This window comes from Staurois parvus, unplaced genomic scaffold, assembly GCF_062004578.1.
Source record: "Staurois parvus isolate SC_StPar_1 unplaced genomic scaffold, SC_StPar_1.0 ptg000283l, whole genome shotgun sequence".
Lineage (NCBI taxonomy): Eukaryota > Metazoa > Chordata > Amphibia > Anura > Ranidae > Staurois > Staurois parvus.
In genome coordinates, this window is record NW_028318079.1 from 5016561 (window position 1) to 5042192 (window position 25632).

Sequence of the window (25632 nt, forward strand, 5' to 3'; positions counted from 1 at the left end):
AATGAAATTTGAAATATAGCGCCAGGTTCGCACATCACTGAGCAAAGTCGCAAAATAGTTTTCAGTGTCTGATGCCGAATTTCCCCACAAATCATTATCACTCAATTCTGCAAGTGGTTCTAATTTACTATTCTCCGCTTTTGACCTAAAGGGACGCTTTTTGGACGCCATGGACGTTTCTCAGTTTCCAGGCAGAGAGAACAGTAAAAATGCAGGCAGGGCACAGGACAAAGCACTCGGGACAAAATGTATGTGAAATGGTTTGATACAGGAATGTTATACTATGTGATTTTAGTGAATTTAGTGAATGTCACTTTTTGTCATTTTCAAATTTCCCGCCGCTCCGTCCCCGTACATCCCGACGTCGCAGGGGACGGAACTCAGAAGACAGATGCCGGAATTAGCAAGAGGACATTACAGGGGACACTGCAGGAGGGACATCGCGGGAGCGCAGGACAAGGTAAGAGAAGAACAGATCCCGGAGCAGCGCCGCATGGTAAGCCAGAGTGTAGCTCGGGGTTACCGCTTGTGGTACTGAAACTTTACCCCGAGCTACACTCATGAATACCACCAGGGAGGCTACAGTGATAGTGTACAGTATATCATAGAAATAGTCCCATACTCAAAACCAATACATAATGTCCAACACCAATGTCCGTGAAATAAAACCAAAGCAAACAATATTTGGTGTAATGAATAGGTACAGTTGGGAAGTAGGAGCCTCCACGCCAAATCTTCCACCAATCTGAGAAGAGAAATTGCCTTCACCAGACACCGTGGTGTATACAGATTTATCTTACCAAATAATAAGACCTGCTGTACAAGGATGGTCACATAAGCTTGTTCAGATTTAACACTGGGATGCCATTGGATCACATATCCAATTTCTCCTTCACTTCATTCTGCAAAAAACTCCATCAGATTGGATATAAAAAAGAAAACTCTCATACTGTAGTGAGAGCAGACTTCTAATTTTAATAAAAGTTTAAAAGCCCTCACATTCTATAGGGCTATCACTGGCAGTGTACATAACAAAGTGTCAAAGCATCCAATCCTTCTTCCACAGTTGGCAGCAGCCCACTTCCAGGTTCCAGTTAGTGCGATGGTGTCACTTCCTCTGGCCCCGACCGACGTGTTTCGTCATAACAGAAGTGGGCAGCCGCCAACCTGCAAGAGCATCAGCTAATATGTTCCCAAAGGTGGACTTATCCTTTAAAATCCCTGCAATGTACATCGATCACCCAGAGGGGAACTTTTTTTTCCTCAATAAAATTACTCTCTAGTCAAAAGGTTCTCCTTAAAGTGAGAAAATAAATATTACAGCTGTCATTACTGAACTTTTTTTAAAGCTAAACATTATGCAGGCTGTTAATTATGCAGGTAAAGTATCTGCTGTATATGGAAACACCAGAATGTATAAATCAGTACAGTTAAAGTTTGTATTAAAGTGGTAGTATAGTCTGTTTTTTTACTTGTACCTACAGGTCAGCCTATAATAAGGCTTACCTGTAGGTACGTGCAACATTTAGGAGATATTTACTTGTGTGCGCTCTGAAGGAATGATATGCTCATGCCATTCCTTTAGAGCCATATTTCATAAAAAGTGACTGCCGTTCAAGCCACCAGAGTCTGCGAACCTGAAAGAAGGACCAGGGAGAGATAAAAGCCCTGTCAGCAGTGACAGCACGCCGCTGCAGGGCTTCATTTTAAAGGATAAGTTCACCTTTGGGAACATGTTACATGTTTCACCCATTTTTAGGGTGGAACATGTAACATGTTCCCAATGCTGCAGCTGCTGCCCTCTGCCCCCCCCCCCATCCCTGTGACAGAAGTACAGGGAGAAGTTCCCCATACTAGCTGTCACTTTTTAAAAACAGCGCTGCTGTTTGGGGCTCCAGCCACATGGCCACATTATTCATTCACAGTGTTCTGTGAATGAATGAAATACAAGTCCTGACAGACTTGCCATGCTGTGGTAGCACTGTGGTAGTTCATTGAATCTTCCTGTCAGTATATCTGCTTGCCTGTACATCCCATATGGGCAAGCAGATGTAATGACAGGTCTACAGGAGACCTGCAATGTTTTACAAAAATAATAAATGCACATTTTTTTTACCTGCAAAAAATGTGTATGTAATATTTTTGGTCAAAAGATGAACTTATCCTTTAACCCCTTCACGCCTAAGGGTAAAACAAATCTTAAAGCCTAAGAAAAATTTTACAACTTTGACATGTGTTATTTAAACCATACATATCATCACAACTACTTTGTACATCCAGGTGAACTTTTATTATCAAAAGAAAAATGGACAAAAATAGTAAAAAAAAAATATTTTTTTTAATGTAGCTGTGTGTTTCTTGTTACTACCATAACCTACAACCAAAGAACAACCCAAAATAAAATTTCCAGCTCTTGACGATCGCGGCAATACCATATATTTGTATCTTATTTGTTGTTTGTACCTGTACCAGCCCTGAAAAAATAGTGCGCATTTTGTTTTTTTACCTAAAACACACTGACACTGATACTGACACTAACTGACATTGATACCATTTTAACCTCCCTGGCGGTATGATTATTTCAGATTTTTGGTGCTGAAAGCAGTACCATTATTTTGCATGGAAATTTGGCGTTTTATATTGCAGGCCTGTAATTCTTAGGAAAAACTCACTGAAATCTGTCCAAACAAGAGTCTAGTAAACATCCCGGGTAGGATAAAACTTGAAACCCAAAATCATAAATTATAATTTTTAATAAATAATAAAATAATAATAATAATATAATAATAATAATACATTTAATTTAATAATATAATCAAAACAAAAACACTGAAATTTGAAATATAGCGCCAAGTCCGCACATCACTGAGCAAAGTCGCAAAATTGTTTTCAGTGTCTGATGACGAATTTCCCCACGAATCATTATCACTCAATTCTGCAAGTGGTTCTGATTTACTATCGCTGTTCTCTAGCCGGTCTAAAACCGCTTTTGACCTAAAGGGATGCTTTTTGGACGCCATGGACGTTTCTCAGTGTCCAGGCAGAGAGAACAGTAAAAATGCAGGCAGGGCCCAGGACAAAGCACTCGGGACAAAATTTATGTCAAATGGTTTGATACAGTAATGTTTTACTATGTGATTTTAGTGATTTTAGTGAATGTCACTTTTTGTAATTTTCAAATTTCCCGCTGTTCCGTCCCCGTACGTCCCGACGTCACAGGGGACAGAACCCAGATGACAGATGCCGGCATCCGCCGGGTTACATTGCCGGGGACACTGCAGGAGGGACATTGCGGGAGCGCAAGACAAGGTAAGTGACCGAGGGATCGCGGAGCAGCGCCGCAGGGTATTCCCGAGTGTAGCTCAGGGTTACCGCTTGTGGTACTGAAACTGTACCCCGAGCTACACTCGGGAATACCGCCAGGGAGGTTATAAAAAAATCCTGACCTTGACATTTGACCCTGACCTTGACCCAAACACTAACCCTGGCACTGAACTAGATCAAACCTTGATCTAGGTATTTTTTCTTTTATTTTTTAATATTTATTTTTTTTTATTATTTTTTTTTACAAACAGTTTTTTGGTTTTTTTTCTCTCTGCAAGGAGAGAGAGAGATACATTCAGAGAGAAAATAAAACAAGAGTCCCGGTTCCCGACCGTTAGAACGGGATTCAGGGCTCTCTGACATCCCGGTCTTTGTGCTGGGAAGGTCTCAGCACAAAGACAGGTACGCAAATATGCAGACCCACAGAAAAAAGCCCAGTTCTGTGAGGCCGCATATTTGTGTGATGTCAGCGTAAAAGGGTTAAGGTAAGTTTCACATAATGTGCTAGCATTCGATGCAAACAAGCACATTAAAACATTGCCTTGCAGGGGAAAAGTTTTTATTTAATTATCAGGTTTAGTACCACTTTAAACACAAATTTAATATATTGCAGTTTATCAATCCATACATATGGTTGCTGCTTTAATTTTGTCTTGAGGCTTTTTCCCTTTATTTTACATCAGTGAGTAAAAGCTGAAAAGCCGACCATTGTAAGCACCCCTGTCAGTGGTAAATAGTTTGTCTCAACCCTTTACTGCCACTTTTGCTGGGCAGCTAAGGGAAGTAGGAAAATAACAGATTTACTGGCAGGATCAACAGGTGAAAATAAAGGAAAAAGGAGCTTAACCCCTTAGTGACTGAGGGTAAATCAAATGTTAATGCTTTAGCACAATTTTGCAACTTCGACATGCATTAGTAATACTGTATACATCGTCACAACTACTTTGTGTATCCAGGTAAATTATACTTTTTTTTCAGGGCAAACTGGGCTTTCCTTTGTTTTTTTTATTATCAAGGGAAAACTGGCCCAAAATAGTAAAAAAAAGCTTTTTTAAAAAAATGTAGCGGTATATTTCTTGCTGCTACCATAAATTACCACCAAAGAGCAACCCAAAATAAATTCTGCTCCTGACAATCACAATGACACCACATATGTGTATGTTGTTTGTTGTACAGTATGTACCTGTAGTAAGGCCCAGAAATAATAATTTTTTATCCTACCTAAAACACACTGACACTGATACTAATTTAAAAAATGTTTTTAAAAACTCTTACCTAAAATATGACCCTGACGTTTGACCCCAACTTTGACATTTTGACCCTTACCTTGACCCTGACACTAACCCTGGCACTGACCTAAATCAAACCTTCATCTAGCTATTTTTTTCTTTATATTTTTCTTGGGTCCTGATCATTAGTTTGATACCTGGGGCTCCTGGTGAGAGCCTGGTTTCTTTGCTGGGAGCCAAGATACGCAGATATGTGGCCCCCAGGATAAAGACTCACTTCAGTGTCAGCAAGAAGAGGTAAAAAAGAAAACTATAGCAGCCACTAATGCATTGTGGATGGTGGAATTTGTATTCTGACAACTGGCACCTGTCACTTGCAGATTAACTGAGCAGAGACTGCATATGATTGGATTCAGTCAAATTTCAACCAGCAATTTCCCACCCAGCTCCTACTACAAAAGTTGACTGAAAAATCAACTTTTGTCAAGTAGGATGGTGCTAACAGGGCAACTCACAGCTCAAATATTGGGCAATTCAGCAGGAATTGGGTAAAATTTGAGTTTTCATCTTGTGATTTAGTGATCTTGTGTTGATTCAGGCAGGTCCTCGGCACATCTTTCTACTCACTCTGTCCTGTCCTTCATTTAATGTTTCTCTGCTTTTTGCTTTTGCTTTTCTATATGGCATATAGGCATCACATGTAGATGGAGCGGCCCTTTATAAAATGTTTTTTTTTCCCACAGAAAGGATTGAATATTCTAAAAATTTGATTTTTAAACAAAAGCAGTGCTTAGTGAAATTCCTCTTTAGTATACATATTAAGTGCAAGTAAGGAAGGCAAGCCAAGTACTGGGTTCCTGCAGACAGTGGAATTTAAATACAAAGATCTGAGCAATGAACTGGCACTGCCATTCCACGCTCACAACCTTTTTCCAAATGTAGATGTTACGTGTGGAATGATTGCGGCTAATGACCGCAGCTAGTGCCGTTACTCACCTCCTGATCACTGGAATATTATTATAAATGAGGTTGATTTTCCTTTTGACTACCTCATTTTTTTCTCTACATGGTCCTATTACTTTCCTATCACATTGCTGACCCTTAGATATGAATGCTTCAGCGGAGACATAATAAAAATATATTAACTGTTCTCCGGCTGCTCCAACGTAACTTCAGGAAGAAGGGAGAAAAAAATAATGAAATGAAACGTAGCACTCAGGTCTTGTGGCAGACGATCGCTCGTAACAACTGCAATAAATATATTCCTGGGATCTACTTCTGGAGAATGACAATGATTCCCCTGTCACCTTAGAATTTCTTCTGGAATTTGTACAGCGTAATGAGATTTTTATTGCTTGTAGCCAGATACAATATTGCATATTTTATTATTTTTCCTTTAATTGTATTTGGAGCCCTGCTCTAATTAAAAAAAAAAAAACAACATGAAAATGTTTTAGATTAAGGAGCTGTTATGGCTGTTATTATAATCCAAACATAACATAGGATTAAAAAATGCATAAACAGTGGTTATATTCAGTGAAAACTGCATCCAGCGATATAGGCAGCTGATGTCATATGCACATCTCAACTTTTCCTGTTAAGAAGTCAAGCTGGACGGACCCCAGACTTCATCTGCCTACCAATTTTTTCTTATCCTCTCGTTGCTTCCTGAGGATGTCAGAACAATGAAACACGTTGGAGCGGTGCTATGGGCAGTGACGTCATCCCGCACAGTACTCCCGGAAGCAACGAGGTACACCCAGAAATTAGGTCTTTAATAATGAGCCGAGCTTGCACTGCTGATAGTGGAGCTTTATGCACCTTACCATGTGATATCTGTGGATGTGATTTTAATTAAGGCATTTTAAATAAATGTTTTTCCACTATAGAGGTTTCTTTCTTTCCTACAACATCTATGGTGTGAGATAATTGGAGAAGCAGTGTAAAGTAGGTGGTCCTGGATGGTTTTCCCCTTCCCCAAGAACAGAATAGTCAGCTTTTCTCTTTCAGTTTTTCCACACCCATGTGTGTGGCTGTGGTTAACGAACTGTGATACATAGGTGTCCGTTTATGACACACAGAATAGCTGAGATTCAGAGGATCACAGCTATTCTCTGGTCATTCACAGTTTATGACATCCAGGAGAATATGTTCAGCCCTTCTCTGGAGATCTGTGTTCTCCCTCCAGATTCTCCAGCACAGCTCTGTGCTGGAGAATCAGAAGGAGAATCAGAGGGAGAATCAGAGGGACCAAAAACTAAGCAGCGATAATTTACCTCTGTTTAGTAAACTGATCTTTTACTGTAATCTCGCGAGATTATAGTAAAATCAGCCGTTTTCCAGCGTTTGTAGACCGTTCTCCCTTCGTTTGGAGAACTGATCTACATATGCTTCATAAACGGCATTCACAGGAGAACTGTGTTCTCAGAGAATGCCGGAGAACTGAGCAGTGATCTATTACTGCTGGTTCATAAACGGACACCTAAGAGGTCTATGTATAAAAAAACAAAACAAAAGAAAATTGGACAATTGTCACAAGCATTCGCCCAGTTGTCATGAATCCTGACACAAATTTGCCTAATACATTACAAATTTGCCTAATACAATACATTTGCCTAATATATTACATACTAAGAGGTCTATGTATAAAAAAACAAAAAAAACAAAAGAAAATTGGACAATTGTCACAAGCATTCGCCCAGCTGTCATGAATCTTGACACAAATTTGCCTAATACATTTATTTGCAATGGCCATAAGTTCTATCCAGTGGCCATGATATTTTCTTAAAATACCTCAGTCAGGAGAGTACTGCATTGTGGCCACTACATGGAGCTGGTGATATCAAGATATAAACATGTTAGAAAAATGATGCTGAGTATTTTCTATAATGCTGAGTAATTTCTATTTTCTAATTTAAAATGTATAATTGGACCCCTAAGGGTAAACATCTATTTGGGGGGCGGGGTGCATAAGATAGCAAGATAGTTGCCCACTGGAGCAGGACGTTGATCATGATTGTGAGTACTTTATCAGTTACTATTTGGATGAGTCATGGGACCATTCATCAGCTGACACTTACTCCTCAAAATGTATTCATTCACCTTATTTTCTACAGAAGATATTACATTTTCAAATGATCATTTGTGATGCTGCTCAAGGAGATTGGTACATCAGCTCTTTATGCAAATAGACTGTCTAGATGCTGCTTTGTGAATTACACTCATACCAATCAGCTTGTGTGGAAGATGAATGTTCCTCTAGAAATGAAACAAAATGAAAATGAGCATTGAAGTAAATAGAGATTTTTGAATCAAAGATTTTCTAATTGGAAATAAGAAGGAAAGCTTTCAAGTCTTATGGATTAGTTTGGCAACTATTTGGACAAGGCAGTGTAAAAAGTTGATGGATTGTAGCTGTAAAATATAAAAAAAAATTTAAGTATATTTTTTTGTGTTCTTTAAAATTTTCATACCTTTTCAAGGAATAAGTTGGTTCCAAGTAATAAAACATTGGAAGGGCCTACTTTTAGGTTTTCCTCTGCAGGTATTTCAATGTAAAATCAGTAGGGTACCTCTAATGCTTGGTTCACACCTATGCGTTTATTGATGCTTTTTACAGAAACACACGACAGTCCATTTAAAATGGCTTCCTATGGGACATGTTCACATCTATCCTTTTTTCAACCTCTGTCTTTTTGGAAAGGGTCAGGGACTTTTTTAAATGTAAAAAAGTGTGTTTTTGGTTCAATAGACTTTAATAAGCAGAAAAGCATGTAGTGAGATTTTGTACATGTTTTTGATGAGTTTTGACGCATATTGCACTTTTTTGGTCCACAAACAAATTAGCCCTCCCAAAAAAAGCATAAAAACGAAAAATACATCAAAAAATGTGAAAAAAAGCACGTGCAAGATCACAAAACACACCGTAAAAAACACTGCAGAAATGGATCAAAAGCAAACTGCATAGGTATGAACCATACCTAAAAGGCTTAGTTATTCTTTACAGTAATCCAAACATGAATGTTTTCGTAGGGTGAGACTGCAAGAATCCTTGCATCTCATATACACTGTATTGCCAAAAGTATTGGGACACTCCTCCAAATCATTGGATTAAGGTGTTCAAATCACCTTCATGGCCACAGGTGTATAAAATCAAGCACCTAGGCATGAAGACTGCTTCTACTAACATTTGTGAAAGAATGGGTTGCTCTCAGGAGCTCAGTGAATTCAAGCGTGGTACCACCATAGGTTGCCACATGTGCAATAAATCCATCTGTGAAATTTCCTTGCTACTAAATATTCCACAGTCAACAGCTAGTGGTATGATAACAAAGTGGAAGCAACTGGGAACAACAGTAGCTCAGCCACAAAGTGGTAGGCCATGTAAAATGACAGAGCGGGGTCAGTACATGCTGAAGCGCACACTGCACAGAAGTCACCAACTATCTGCAGCGTCAATGGCTAAAAACCTCCAAACTTTGTGTGGCCTTCAGATTAGCACAACAACAGTGTGTAGAGAGCTTCATGGAATGGGTTTCCATGGCCCGAGCAGCTGCATCCAAGCCTTACATCACCAAGTGCAATCACCCAGTGGTGTAAAGCATGCCGCCACTGGACTCAGTGGAGCAGTGGAGACGTGTTCTCTGGAGTGATGAAGCATGCTTCTTTGGCAATCTGATGGCTGTGTCTGGGTTTGGCGGTTGCCAAGAGACCAGTACTTGCCTGACTGCACTGTGCCAAGTGTCAAATTTGGTGCAGGGGGGATTATAGTGTGGGGTTGTCTTGGCCCCTTAGTTCCAGTGCAGGGAACTCTTAAGGCATCAGCATACCAAGACATTTTGGACAATTTCATGCTCCCAACTTTGTGGGAACAGTTTGGGCATGGCTCTTCCTGTTCCAAAATGACTGTGCACCAGTGCTAAAGCAAGGTCCAGACATGGAAGACAAGACATGGATGAGCGAGTCTGGGGTGGAGGAACTTGACTGGCCTGCACAGTCCTGGCTTCAACCTGACAGAACACCTTTGGAATGAATTACAGCAGCCAGGCCTTCTCATCTGACATCAGTGCCTGACCTCACATATGCATTTCTGGAAGAATGGTCAAACCTTCTTGTTCTGTCCTCCTTATGTGTGAAGGTACATAGCTTGACAGACAGCTAAACCTTTCTCGGCAATGAGTTGACAAAGAAGCAACGTCCAACTTTGTCTTTATTGCAAAGATATAAGAGGTGAAACTGAGGAACAGAAAATAAGGCGCTTTGTAACACTGTCTGCCATGTGACAAAGCATATTATACATTACAGTAAGGCAATGCACATATAAACACATGTAAGACATGTAGGTTACATAAAACACAGATGCATAAGATATAGACATGTGTGTAGACGTACCAACGATGCTATTGTGAACCTGAATGTGAGGGTTGGATCCTACCAGCAGCGTGGTTACCACAGGAATGGAGTCTGTGATGAGGAAATGGCTGCTATGAGCAGGGCTGATGATGTAATCAGAGTTCATAGGCTACAAGCCATGGAAGCTGAAATGAGTCAAACTTCTACTGTGAAAAGATGCAGTGTATACAAACAGCCACTAGATGGAGCAGTTACACAATGAACAAAGAATTACAAACTGATAAGGCTTACTAATAATGCCTAATTAACAAAGAACAAATTGCTGAAGGCATGACACTCCCCGTCTGGTATCTAAAGGATACCACATTAAATCACCCCTGGAGAGAGCAACAAAACCAGTTCAGTAACGGGTCTGAGAAAGAGTTTGGGCTCCTGTTGTCTGCAGACCTTGACCTCCACTTTTCTGACTTTCCCATCTTCACTTGGGAACACCTTGGTTATCAGTCCCAAAGGCCAGTCATTTCTTCTTGACTGAGAGTCTTTGACAAGAACAACATTACCAACCTCCATGTTGGGTTTGCTGGTTTGCCATTTATTCCGGACATGTAGAATAGAGATGTATTGTTTTCTCCATTTATCCCAGAAGGTATCTGCTAGAGTTTGCACTCGTCTCCACTGACACTTGTACAAGTCTTTAGCACTAAATTCGCCAGGAGGAGCCGATGCTGTACCGACTTTTTGGGTGAGAAGAGTGGAAGGGGTGAGCAAGAAGGGATCTTCTGGATCACTGAATATTGAAGTCAAAGGTCTGGCGTTCATGATCGCCACTACTTCGGCCATGAAGGTTGAGAGGGTTTCATGGGTGAGCCTCGAAGTTCCCAGCTGTAGAAAGACAGAATCAAGGATCCGGCGAGCTATGCCAATCATACGCTCCCAAGAGCCTCCCATGTGAGACGCATGTGGGGGGTTGAATGTCCATTTACAGTCTTGGGCGGCAAGATATCTCTCTACATGGTCACTGTCAATGTTTGAGGGGATATGCAGTTCTTTGCAGGCCCCAACGAAGTTGGTACCTCTATCAGAGCGGATTAGTTTAACTGGGCCTCTGATGGAGATGAAACGTCTGAGAGCATTTATAAAGCTGGATGTGTCTAAAGACTCGATAACTTCTATATGCACAGCCCTGATACTCATGCATGTAAATATGACTGCCCAGCGTTTGCTGTTTGCCTGGCCTCCTCTAGTGTGCCGTGTGGTGACAGACCAGGGACCAAACACGTCAAGACCAACATTAGTAAAGGGAGGTTCTATACTGAGTCGGTCCGCAGGGAGGTTAGCCATCTTCTGTGACTGAAACATACCACGTAGTTTTTTGCAAGTGACACATTTGAAAATAAGACAACTCACAAGTCTTTTCGCTCCCACTACCCAAAATCCAGCTGTACGTAAAGCTCCTTCAGTGAACAAACGTCCCTGATGTTTAGTCTTCTCATGGTAGTGTTTCACAAGTAAAGATGCAATGTGATTGCTGGGAAGTATTATGGGATTACATTCTTTACTCTCGAACTTTGCATTTGAAATACGTCCCCCAACTCTCAACAGTCCATTAGCATCTATGAAGGGGTCAAGCCTCTTGAGGGAACTGTCTTTAGGAACACTCTTTTGATTTTGGATGAGTTCAAATTCTTGAGTATAAACCTCTTGTTGGATACAACGGATGATAACGTCTCTGGCCTGTGTGAACTCATCCACTGTATGGGCCTTGTGACAGTAATGCCAACCTTTGCAGTGATCTGATCCTGTAGGTGTGGCTCTAAAGGATCTGGCTATGTGGATCAAGCCGGCTATAGCTCTGTTCAGTGATTTCCTCGTAGAAAACTTGTTGAATCGTTTGGATCCAAGCTCTTTGTGAGAAACTCTTGTGGTGAGTACAGAAATATGAGGACGAATCTCTGCATCAGCATTTGGTTCTAATAGCTGAAATGAGTATTTCTCCAGGGTGTCAAGTACAGGTTTGTAGAGGAATGGTGGCCCTGTGAACCACGTAGTATCTTTAAGGTGAGCTGCTGGAACAGCTCTTGTAGCATGGTCTGCTGGGTTGAGGTCAGTTGGTACATAGCACCACTGGGTAGGCTGTGTTGACCTCCTAATTCTTTGAACTCTGTTATGAACATAGACATAGAATCTCCTAGTCTCATTGTAAATGTAGCCCAATACTACTTTGCTGTCTGTATGAAACATTGTACTGACAAGTTTTATATCTATTTCTGACACAATGAGATCTGCCAGCTCTACTGCCAGAACAGCGGCACAAAGTTCCAGTCTTGGTATGGTAATCTCAGGGCTTGGTGCCAGTTTTGCCTTGCCCATTACAAAGCCAATTTGGACTTGACCTTTAATGTTTATAGTTTTAAGGTAAGCGACTTGCTTTTACCGAAGCATCACAAAATATGCACAGCTGCCTAGACTGAACTTCTGCAGGGGAGAAGTGGGCATATGGCCTATAGATATGTAAGTTAGATAATGCCTGTAGAGAGTTTCTCCATGCTATCCATAGTGCTTCTTTCTCTGAGGGAAGTGGCGAATCCCAATCACACGTATCTGTGGTTAACTCTCTGAGCAGAGTCTTACCTTGGATGATCACAGGAGCTGCAAATCCAAGTGGATCATATAGACTGTTAATGGTAGATAACACTCCACGTCGTGTGAAAGGCTTTTGCTCTTGGTCGACCTGAAAGGTAAAGGTGTCAGATTTGAGGTCCCAGCTGAGCCCTAGGCTGCGCTGCATGGGTATCGGGTCTGTCGCTAAGTCTAGATCTTTCAAATCACTGGCATGATCTTGAGTAGAGAAGGCTTCCATAACAACTTTGCTGTTTGAAGCTATCTTATGAAGTCTGAGGTTTGAACAGGAAAGCATACTCTGGGTCCTTTTGAGTAGACTGATTGCAGCCTCTGGTGAGGGAAGCGACTTTAAGCCATCATCTACATAGAAGTCTCTTTCAACAAACTTCTTAACGTCTTTCCCATAGTCTTTTTCACCTTCTTGAGCAGAGAGTCTGAGTCCATAAATAGCGACAGCTGGAGATGGGCTGTTGCCAAAAACATGCACCTTCATGCGATATTCTATGATGTCTTGAGTAGGGTCATTGTCCTTGAACCAAAGAAATCTCAAGAAGTTCCTGTGCTCTTCTTTTACTAGGAAACAATAGAACATTTGTTGTATGTCGGCAACTATAGCGATGGGTTCTTTACGGAATCTGATGAGGACACCGAGAAGTGTGTTATTGAGGTCTGGTCCTGTCAAAAGTACATCATTGAGAGAGACTCCCTCATACTGTGAACTGGAGTCAAATACCACTCGGATTCGTCCTGGCTTCTTAGGGTGGTAAACGCCGAAGATTGGTAGATACCAGCATTCTTCTTTTTCTTTTAGGGGTGGAGCTACTTCTGCATGATTGTTCTCAAACAACTTTTTCATGAATAAGAAGAAATGTTCCATCATCTCTGGTCTTTTCTGAAAGTTGCGTCTAAGTGAACAGAAGCGTTTTAAGGCTTGATACCTGTTGTTAGGAAGATGACGTCTCTGTGTTTTGAAAGGTAGTGGTGCAACCCAGGTGTTTGTTTTATCCTTGAAGAATCCTTGTTCCATTATGCCCAAGAAGGCCTCATCTTCAATAGAGGGAGCTATCTTGTGGTCTTCCTTTGTCCTCTGGAACACCGTGCACCCCAAGTGATCTTGGTCTTCACTGCAAGAGTGGTTCTCGGTTTCTGTAAAGTCAGGATATAGCACACTTGCCGGCTTCTCTTAGAAGGAATCTGTTAGGACAAGGCTGAAAGAGGGATGGACGTCCATTCTCCAAGGTATTTGTGTAAAGAGAATTCACTGTGGTTGGCTTGTGAACATTTCCTAGGCAAACATCACCTATGATGACCCACCCCAGGTCAAGCTTCTGAGCATATGGAGAACTATGAGGACCATTTATTTGTTTTCTTACCTTGTGGACTCTTATGATATCTCTCCCAAGGAGAAGTACTATTTGGGCCTTTGGGTCGAGTGCAGGTATGAGATGCGCTATGGTCTTTAAATGTTCATGATGTAATGCTGCCTCAGGTGTAGGAATCTCTTCTCTATTGTTTGGGATCTGATTGCATTCAATCAAGGTAGGTAATTGCAGGGATGCTTCACTATTTATGGATTCGACTTGGAAACCAGTAGCTCTTCTGCCTTTTTCTTCACTCACACCAGCGCAAGTTTTAAGTGAATATGAAGAGCAGTGTCCTTTAATACTGAAGATATCAAAGAAGGCTGAGTTTGCAAGAGATCTATTGCTTTGGTCATCAAGGATGGCATACAACCTTACCGCTTTCTCTTTATGACCGATGGGGTAAACTGTAACAAGACAAATCTTGGAGCAAGATTTGTTACTAAGACCTTCTCCACAGACTTGGGTGCACTGGGGTGTCACTTCAGGAGGTACTGTGTCTCCCTCCTCCCCGCCGTGCTCTACAGCCTGGTCTGGGGGTGTGAGAGTCCATGGGGCTGGCCCAGGGTGTAAAGCTGTATTGTGCGCTTCACTGTTGCATTCCGAGCATTTGATGTTTGCTGTGCAGTCCTTTGCAAGATGAGAGGTTGAGGCACAACACCTGTAGCAAATGTGGTTTTCCTTGAGGAAAGTTCTGCGATCCCTGAGAAGTTTTCCTCTAAATCCTCTGCATTTCAACAATGAGTGTGGTTTCTTATGTAGAGGACATTCTCTGCATGGGTCCTTTGTGGAGATCGTCTCAGACTCTGTAGTACTGTAGGTTTTGTTTGAGGAGTCTTTAAGAGACACACTGGTTTTGTGTACTGCAACCGGTGTACCTTTCATGTTACGAAGTGAGATAGGTTTACCTGATTTGGGGTAAGCGGTGTCAAACATCGAGAAGTTAAAGCTGGGATCATTCCTAGTTTTTGCTTGTTGGTGCACGAAGTCCATAAAGAAAGAGAATGGAGGGAACGAGACATCGTACTGTTGCTTGTACCTGGAGCCTTGAGCAATCCACTTCTCTTGCAGGTTGTACGGTAATTTTTGTACTATGGGGTTTACACCACGTGCAGTATCTAAGAATGCCAGACCTTGTAAGTCTCCTTCAGTTTTGGCAACTTGTAGCTCTGTTAACAGATCACTCAGTTCTCTTAGCTTCTGGGAATCTTTGTTTTGGATCTTAGGGAAATCCTCAATTCTTTTGAAAAGTGCGTTCTCTATCACTTCTGGTGAGCCGTAACACTCCTCAAGTCTCTCCCATATCATGTTTAACCCTCTGATTGGGTAGTTAATATTAATGTCTCTAATCCGCCTTGCATGCTCTGTCGACTCATTTCCTAGCCACTTGACAAGAAGATCTACTTCTTCACATGCAGACAGATCCAGATCTCTGATATTATTCCTGAATGATGATCGCCATGACCTATAGCTTTCAGGTCTGTCATTAAACTTGGAGAGTCCCTTGGTTATTAACTCACGTCGAGCAAAGAATTTTAGAAAATCTGACATACCTGTATCTCTGTTTGACAGATTGTTGCTGTAATAGGCACCATCTACTTGTTCTTCCTTAAAGGATTTGACCATACTGCGATCATTTGTGGGTTTGAATGCAGGTTGCATTGAGGGTTGATGTCCTATGGAACCGTCGACTTGTTCCATGCAGGGTCTTTGGTTAACTGAGGTCGCTTGTTGTATGACTGGAGTCTGTTGGAGCTCCTTAGCAGGGGTTGATGTCGCTCTTGGACCTGGATTTAGGCCGTCTTCTGACTTAGCATGTTGCAGTACGTAATCTGAAGTGCGTTGCGAGTTATTGTGAAGACTGGGTTCGGGCCTACTTATGTAGCTGAGTCTATCGCTTGTGAAGTTTGCTGCTTCCTCTAAAGCCTCTGCTTCTGCTACAGCAGCTGCAGCTTCTTTTTCCACAGTTAGCTTTTCTAGAGCTGCTTCCGTGCATGCTTTCTCTATTTTTAATTGTCTTTCTTGTTCGGCAAATGTCGCGCGGGTTTTGGCGGCCTCGGCCTTCGCGCGGGCAATGGCGACGGTGGAGCTGCTCAAAGATCTCCCTGAGCCTCTGGAGTTAACTGAGATGCGAGACCTTGTCTCGAACTGTCCGGATTCCCTTGCTGACATGATGATGCTGTGAACGGGTTAGCACACTTGCAACCGCTGCGGGTGGCGATGCTGCGTAGTTCCTCCTATCCAGCTTGTAAGAAGCCATCGTTTCACTGCAGTCAGGACTTCAGGAGTCGCAGTCCTCGTATCCAGCTTGTAAGAAGCCGTCGTTTCACTGCAGTCATGACTTCAGGAGTCGCAGTCCTCGTATCCAGCTTGTAAGAAGCCGTCGTTTCACTGCAGTCAGGACTTCAGGAGTCGCAGTCCTCGTATCCAGCTTGTAAGAAGCCGTCGTTTCACTGCAGTCAGGACTTCAGGAGTCGCAGTCCTCGTATCCAGCTTGTAAGAAGCCGTCGTTTCACTGCAGTCATGACTTCAGGAGTCGCAGTCCTCGTATCCAGCTTGTAAGAAGCCGTCGTTTCACTGCAGTCAGGACTTCAGGAGTCGCAGTCCTCGTATCCAGCTTGTAAGAAGCCGTCGTTTCACTGCAGTCAGGACTCCAGGAGTCGCAGTCCTCGTATCCAGCTTGTAAGAAGCCGTCGTTTCACTGTTCTGTCCTCCTTATGTGTGAAGGTACATAGCTTGACAGACAGCTAAACCTTTCTCGGCAATGAGTTGACAAAGAAGCAACGTCCAACTTTGTCTTTATTGCAAAGATATAAGAGGTGAAACTGAGGAACAGAAAATAAGGCGCTTAGTAACACTGTCTGCCATGTGACAAAGCATATTATACATTACAGTAAGGCAATGCACATATAAACACATGTAAGACATGTAGGTTACATAAAACACAGACGCATAAGATATAGACATGTGTGTAGACGTACCGACGATGCTATTGTGAACCTGAATGTGAGGGTTGGATCCTACCAGCAGGAATGGAGTCTGTGATGAGGAAATGGCTGCTATGAGCAGGGCTGATGATGTAATCAGAGTTCATAGGCTACAAGCCATGGAAGCTGAAATGGGTCAAACTTCTACTGTGAAAAGATGCAGTGTATACAAACAGCCACTAGATGGAGCAGTTACACAATGAACAAAGAATTACAAACTGATAAGGCATACTAATAATGCCTAATTAACAAAGAACAAATTGCTGAAGGCATGACACTTCTCCTAAACCTTGTGGACGGCCTTTCCAGAAGAGTTGAAGCTGTTATAGCTGCAAAGGGCGGGGCCAACTCAATATTGAACCCTACAGACTAAGACTGGTATGCAATTAAATTTCATGTGCGTGTAAAGGCAAGCCGACCAATACTTTTGGCAATATAGTGTATCTCACTGCTTAAAGTATACTCTATGTAAACCTTAACAATTAACTTCTCTTAGTTGCTTCCTTTGGCCCACTAAATGTAACATTCTAATCGCTCGGAGTGCCGTCCTATGTGCCGATGTATCCCCTCCGGTGATCAATGCTAGTGTCTGAAATACTCATCCAGGAATCAGAGTTACCTATACAGCATAAAGAAGCCACAGTCCCAACAGCCTAATGTGTGACAGAAGTAGGAAGCAGCCTCAGCCTTAGCTTCTCCAAGGCCACGCCTGCTGATGCGTTTCACCCTACGCCAGGTGCTTAGTCATAATAACCTCTATGAGTAAGCCCCAGGGTTGGGGTGAAACGGTTCAGCACCTGGCCTGGGGGGAGATAAGGCTGAGACCGCTGCCTACTTCTATCACACATTAGGCTGTTCGGAGTGTGGCGTCTTTATGTTGTATAGGGAAGCCTGATATCATTCAAAATGTTTTCAGATCCTGACAGAAATCCAGTGCTGTCCTGTGTTCTGTGTATTTTGCCGTGTTATCTCAAAAACACATTATCTGCCCTGTTTAGCTCACTTGTGTATATCACAGGACACTTCATTTTTATATTAAGGAGATGAGGCGAGGGGAGGTGTTCTGTAGTCCTCTTCTAGGGTGACAATACTGCTCCTACTTAGCTATAGTACAGTGAGCATACATTGTCACCCTAGGCCTAAAAGTGTGTTACTGGTAGGGTTAAAAAAAAAGCCTGAAAAAAAAGGACGGGTAAGCTGTGATATTTTAACTTTGTAAAGGGAAGGCTGCTATTTTAGCTTCAGTTTAGGCCACCACTTGGTGGTCAGTCCTATGTAGGAGCAATGTTTATAAAATAACCCGTATACTGTTGGATGCCATTACTGGCTTCCTCTTTTGAAAATGTAAGTGAATTCGAAGAAGGTCAGAAATCACAGCTTTTCTCTCACTTCAAGGGTTTCCTTTAAAGTGGTTATAAAGACAAAAAGTTTTTTGTTAAAAAAATATATCAATTGCTGCAGTTATGTATTCATTAAAAAATGTAAAAGATTTTACAAGCAATTAATGTATGTATATGGGAATTCTCTTCATATTAACATGTAGAAAGGTGGTGCAAGAGCAGGGGGATGAGCTCATCAGTGTGCTGCTGCTCCTTCACTGTTCAAACACAGGCCAGGGGCAGGAAGGTGACTAAGCCCAGAACTTTAATAGAGAAAAGTCAGATCACTAACGTGGTTTTGCTGCCTGGCTAGTGTACATAAAAACTAGAGGACCAGAAAAAAAAAATCCTTAGAGGTAAAATTACTCCCATATTTGCAATTTATTTATGAGTCTAATTCTTTGCTTGGAGACCTTTTATATACACTGCTCAAAACAATTAGGAACACTTTGAAAACACATCAGATCTCAATGGGGAAAAATCTCATGCTGGATATCTATACTGATATGGACTGGGTAATGTGTTAGGAACGTAAGGATGCCCCATCGTTTGATGGAAATGAAAATTATCAACCTACAGAGGAGTGAATTCAAAGACACCCCAAAAATCAAAGTGAAAAAAATTATGCCGCAAGCGAATCCATTTTGCTGAAATTTCATTGCAGCAACTCAAAATGGTACTCAGTAGTTTGTATGGCCCCCACGTGCTTGTATGCATGCCGTACAACGTCGGGGCATGCTCCTAATGTAACGATGGATGGTGTCCTGGGGTATTTTCTCCCAGATCTGGACCAGGGCATCACTGAGCTCCTGGACAGTCTGAGGTGTAACCTGGCAGCGTCGTATGGACCAAAACATGATATCCCAGAGGTATTCTATTGGATTTAGGTCAGGCGAACGTGGGGGCAATTCAATGGTATCAATTTCTTCATCCTCCAGGAACTGCCTGCATACTCTCACCACATAAGGCCGGGCATTGTCGTGCTGTAGGAGGAACCCAAGACCCATGATATCCCAGAGATGTTCTATTGGATTTAGGTCAGGCGAGCGTTTGGGTCATTCATTGGTATAAATTCCTTCATTCCTGCACCAGCGTAGGGTCTGACAATGGGTCCAAGAATTTCATCCCGATACCTAATGGCAGTCAGGGTGCCATTGTCTAGCCTGTAGAGGTCTGTGCATCCCTCTATGGATGTGCCTCCCTATCACTGACTCACCACCAATCCGTTCATGCTGAACGATGTTACAGGCAGCATAACATTCTTCACAGCTTCTCCAGACCCTTTCATGTCTGTCACATGTGCTCAGGGTGAACCTGCTGTCATCTGTGAAAAGTACAGAGCGTCAGTGGCGGACCTGCCAATTCTGGTGTTCAATGGCAAATGCCAAACAAGCTCTATGGTGCTGGGCAGTGAGCACAGGTTCTCCTAGAGGACGTCAGGCCCTCAGGCCACCCTCATGAAGTCTGTTTCTGACTGTTTGGTCAGAGACATTCACACCAGTGGCCTGCTGGAGGTCATTTTGTAGGGCTCTGACAGTGCTCATTCTGTTCCTCCTTGTACAAAGGAGCAGATACTGGTCCTGCTGATGGGTTAAGGACCTTCTACGGCCCTGTCCAGGTCTGCTAGAGCAACTACCTATCTCCTAGAATCTCATCCATGCTCTTGAGACTGTGCTGGGAGACACAGCAAACTTCCCGACAGCGGCATGTATTGATGTGCCATCCTGGAGGAGTTGGACTGCCTGCGCAACCTCTGTAGGGTCCAGGTATGGCCTCATGCTACCAGTAGTGACACTGACTGCAGCCAAATGCAAAACTAGTGAAAAACAGTCAGAAAAGATGAGTAGGGGAAAAAATGTCAGTGGCCTCCACCTGTAAAACCATTCCTGTTTTGGGGGTCGTCTCATTATTGTCCATCTAGTGCACCTGTTGTTAATTTCATTAACACCAAAGCAGCTGAAACTGACTAACAACCCCCCCTGCTAGTTAACTTACCAGATCAATATCCCAGGAGTTTAATTGACTTGATGCTATACTCTGATTAAAAAGTGTTCCTTTAATTTTTATGAGAAGTGTATTATAAGCTAATCTCCAGGCAATCATGTAAATAAACAGATGAAATACCCATGTGAGAGCTGTTTTACCTGCCAAAGGATTTGTATTTCTGTTTACTGATTCCTGAGATTTACACAAATCTACCACACAGCACAGCTCTGTCTGGCAGGACAGAAGACCTCCTTTTTACCTGCTGCAGTTGAGGTATAGCTAAAGGCAAAACTTTTTTTAGTTTTGAATAGTGGAGAAGAATTAGAACACCTGTCAGTTGCTATTGCTGTCTGTGCCCCGGAGATCAACCCTCTCTATTTGGCCTGTTTACCATTATCATTGAAAGTGAAAGTAGAACCCCAAATTTTGGATTGTCCCCAGAAAATTAATAGAGGAGAAATCTTCCAATGGGGACACCAGTTCTAATGACCTGGGGCTCCCCAAAGAAATTCCCTTAATTTGCAGGGATCTCCTCTTACTTCCTGTTTGGCTATGGGTCAGGAAGTGAAGGGAAATCTCTGTAATGGGACAAAAAAAAAAAATCTGACAGGTGTTATAAACCTACCTTGCTCTATCCAAAAAAAAATGCCTATAGTTTTACTTTAAGTGACCCTTACAGCTCTTGTTTCTCCCCAAGTTTGTGACTGAGCAGTGAAAGGATAAGCAGCCCACTGATAAGCTCATCTCTCTGTCTCTCTGCCCTCTCCTCCTATCAGCATGCTCCTTGTACTGCAGACAACTAATTGGTTCATTGTGTTGATTTTTCCTTCCCCAGTCTGAGCTCAGGACAAAAGAGAGACCAAAAGAGAACAAATAAAAGAAGTTCATTGTTAGGGTTTACATACACTTTAAGCTGAAAATACAGTCTGGACATTTTCCCTTTTAATAATTGCCAACAGTTTCCGCGGTAATAAAAGATGAAGGACGGCACATCCATGATTATAAAAGGCCGGCGCTTCTGAACTTCATACAAATTGAATTCTTTCACAGACTGAGGGGTTTTTAAAATACAGTAGAATGTGCAGAAATAAATTAGCATGTAAAGTGATCTGTGATATCAGGCTTTGTTTCACCTAAGTTTGAATTTAGGAGAGAGAGAGAAAAAAAAAAATCTCATTACTTATCTTATAAAATGTCATCTTTAAAATGCCCAGCTTTTCCACCTGACACTGAATTTTATATGAAATGCACACTTTTACATGATGTTATCAAAATGCAATTTATTATGTCTGCTATAATCTGTGTAATATTTTCTCCCCATAGAATAACCGATTTGGCAAATATTAAAAGAAGATTGTATTTATCCACTGTCCACAAGGAATTATCTGCAACCCCTTTACATGCAAAAATCCCTCTGTCCATTACCAAACGTAAAGTGGTAAGCATTCTGTTTAAGTGCATAGAAAAATACGTATATTAAAACACACTTTTTAATTAAATGTAAAATTAATCGCATCTCATGCATAGTTAGTTTTGAGGGTTTCTTTTTTTTTGGGGGGGGGGGGGTTTTAGCTCTACTTTTTGGGGTAAACACATTTTAAATGGCAGTAATGGACTCTGTAATGATATTTGCCATGTCTTAATGTCTAAGTAGAATCTGTGCTCTATGATAGGATGGATATATATACAGTTGCAAGAAAAAGTATGTGAACCCCTTGGGATTATGTGGAGTTTTGCATGAATTGGGCATAAAATGTGCTCTGAACGTCATCTAAGTCACAACAATAGAAGAACACAGTCTGCTGAACATAATACTACACAAACATTAGATGTTGCCATGGTTTAATTGCACATAACATGTAAACATTCACAGTGCAGGGAGGAAAAAGTATGTGAACCTTTGGACTTAATAACTGGTTGACCCTCCTTTGGCAGCAATAACCTCAACCAAACGTTTCCTGTAGTTGCAGATCAGACCTGCACAATGATCTGGAGTAATTTTGGACCACTCCTCTTCACAAAACTGTTTCAGTGTAGCAATATTCTTGGGATGTCTGGTGTGAATTGCTCTCTTAAGGTCATGCCACAGCATTTCAATTGGGTTGAGGTCAGGACTCTGACTGGGCCACTCTAGAAGGCGTATTCTGTGCTGTTGCAGCCATTGTTTTGTTGAATTACTTGTATGCTTTGGGTCATTGTCCTGTTGCATCACCCATCCTCTGCGGAGCTTCAGTTGGCGGACAGATAGTCGTACGTTTTTCTGCAAAATGTCTTGATAAACTCTGGAATTCATTTTCCCATCAATGACAACAATTCGTCCAGGCCCTGAGGCAGCAAAGCAGCCCCAAACCATGATGCTCCCTCCGCCATGTTTTACAGTGGGGATGAGGTTTTGATGTTGGTGTGCTGTGCCTTTTTTTCTCCACACATAGTGTTGTGTGTTCTTCCCAAACAACTCAATCTTGGTTTCATCTGTCCACAGTATATTTTGCCAGTAGTGCTGTGGAACATCCAGGTGCTCTTTTGCAAACTTCAAACGTGCTGCAATATTCTTTTTGGACAGCAATGGCTTCCTCCGTGGTGTCCTCCCATGTACTCCATTCTTGTTTAATGTTTTCCTTATTGTAGATGTGTCAACAAAAATGTTAGCATGTGCCAGAGATTTGTGTAGGTCTTTAGCTGACACTCTGGGATTCTTCTTTACCTCATGCAGCATTCTGCGCTGTGCTCTTGCAGTCATATTTACAGGACGACCACGCCTAGGGAGAGTAGCAACAGTGCTAAACTTTCTCCAATTGTAGACAGTCTGTCTTACCGTGGACACATGAACATCAAGGCTTTTGGAGATACTTTTGTAACCCTTTCCAGCTTCATGCAAGTCAACAATTCTTGATCGTAGGTCTTCTGAGAGCTCTTTTCTGCGAGGCATGGTTCACATCAGACACTGCTTCTTGAAACCAGTAAACAAAAAACAGGTATGTGTTTTTTAAGGGCAGGACAGCTGTCAGCAACACATCCAATATCATCACACTGATTGGAGTCAAGGTTGGCTCACTCCTGGCTCCAATTAGCTCTGGGAGAAGTCTTTAATCTAGGGCCTCACATACTTTTTCCTCCCTGCACTGTGAATGTTTACATGTTATGTGCAGTTAAACCATGGCAACATCTAATGTTTGTGTCGTATTATGTTTAGCAGACTGTGTTCTTCTATTGTTGTGACTTAGATGACGTTCAGAGCACATTTTATGCCCAATTCATGCAAAACTCCACGTAATCCCAAGGGGTTCACAAACTTTTTCTTGCAACTGTATATATATATATATATATATATATATATATATATATATATATTTATACACAAATCAGCCATAACATGATGACCCACCTAATATTAAAGTGATTCTAAAGGCATAACTTTTTTTATAAAATAACAAACATGTCTATACTGGTCTTCTCTGTGTAGTGGTTTTACACAGATCAGCCCAGATCCTCCTCTTCTTGGGTCTCCCACTGGCACTCCTGGCCCATCCCTCCTGTCGGGTGCCCCTGCAACAATCTGCTTGCTATGGGAGCCCCTGCTGCTCCGTGTGTCCATTCACACACAAAGCTGCAACCTGGCTTGATGGATTGAGATCTGGAGAATTTTGGAGCCAAGTCACCTGGCTTCACACAAAGCTTGCATCTCAAAATGGTAGCCCTGAGCTAGGCCCATATATCTATGATATGTGTTTCTGATGTGATCCCAAAGATGGCTGCCCCTTTAAACCAAGATAAAACCAGTAACTAATCAGGACATGTATACCTTTGGCATTCCCTCACAAAGTTTGTAGTCATGCTGTCCTGTGAGAGAATCAGAACATTGCTCTATCCAAACTGGCAACTGGATCTAATGAAGATAACTCCTTTAGTTTATGGTAAAGCTTCCAGTGTCTCTTATTAATGATGACACAGTGACAGCTGCTGGTCACTACATGGGGCATTTTGGATGAGAAAGTGAAACTTTATTTAAAACAATTGATAAAAATAATGTTCTTTAGCGAGGAACATCCATTACACATTAATAATTATGCTACCAAAATTAGTGTGTACTGTAAATTGCCTCCAGAATTGTTCCTGTTTTTTCATGCTTGAGGCTGCCATTTTGCTGAAGCCCGGAGCCCCTAAGCAGCAGTAAATCTTTAGGCAGTCAGCAGATCGGCCTCTACATTTTACTACAGTGTACTACTAGCACCTATTTTTAATGTTTTAGCTATGCCTGCAAAAGGAGCCAGCATGAAGTGATCTATCAGTACTTAATTTTCTGACTAAAGTTCCAAGTTAAACATATACAGCTTACTCAATTGGCTTTTTCCTATCTTAATTTAAAAATAACGTATATTCAGCATATCAACTTGCTTATTAAATAATTGTGTCAGTCTGCAGTAAAGTGTAACTTAGCAAAATCACTATAAAACATATTTCAAATTAAAAAAAAAGAAAAAATACTATATATATATATATATATATATATACAGGTAGGTTACTAAACAATATGATAGTGTGACAAGAACACACCTATCTGAAAAATAAGGTTTCTAAAAGATCCACGCAGAGTAGTATGAATTCAAATGAATTTAACAATACTTTATTTGATCACATAGATCATGGGGAGGTTAAACATGAGCACGGTGTACATATGAAAAAAATAAAATCATGTTTAAAAACACTTAGCGTCTTCAATTTAGGGTCATCTTAGCCAACAGAGCACCATATAAGGCAGAGTAGTGTAATGATGGAATAGTTATCCTGGATTTCCGTAGGTTTCCTGCTTAATATTTGTGTAAACCGTGTATTCAGTGGGTGTGTTCCCAGTATATGTCAGGGACCTCCTGGAATGTACAAGCTGGAACACAAAAATACATGGTATGTATCTAGCAATATGGAAACCAAATCACATCCAAAATTTACCAGGCCTCCCTCCACAATAGTCAATGGATACTACTGTTACCTTCTCAGAGGTGAGACTATCATACCCGCCTCTCAAATGTAGGGACTTCCTGGATAGCCACCCCAAATGGAATTGGGGTGGCTATCCAGGAAGTCCCTACATTTGAGAGGCGGGTATGATAGTCTCACCTCTGAGAAGGTAACAGTAGTATCCATTGACTATTGTGCAGGGAGGCCTGGTAAATTTTGGATGTGATTTGGTTTCCATATTGCTAGATACATACCATGTATTTTTGTGTTCCAGCTTGTACATTCCAGGAGGTCCCTGACATATACTGGGAACACACCCACTGAATACACGGTTTACACAAATATTAAGCAGGAAACCTACGGAAATCCAGGATAACTATTCCATCATTACACTACTCTGCCTTATATGGTGCTCTGTTGGCTAAGATGACCCTAA

General features: G+C 41.7%; 1 protein-coding gene across 1 annotated transcript in view; it reads left to right on the forward strand.

Annotated features, from left to right (window-relative positions):
- The window catches only part of CFAP20DC (CFAP20 domain containing), a 361123-nt gene that overhangs the window by 61211 nt on the left and 274280 nt on the right, over positions 1 to 25632 (forward strand). Inside the window, exon 5 of the mRNA XM_089682005.1 lies at positions 21564 to 21678. Coding sequence (XP_089538131.1) covers positions 21564 to 21678 — 115 coding nt within the window. The remainder of the gene's footprint in view (positions 1 to 21563; positions 21679 to 25632) is intronic.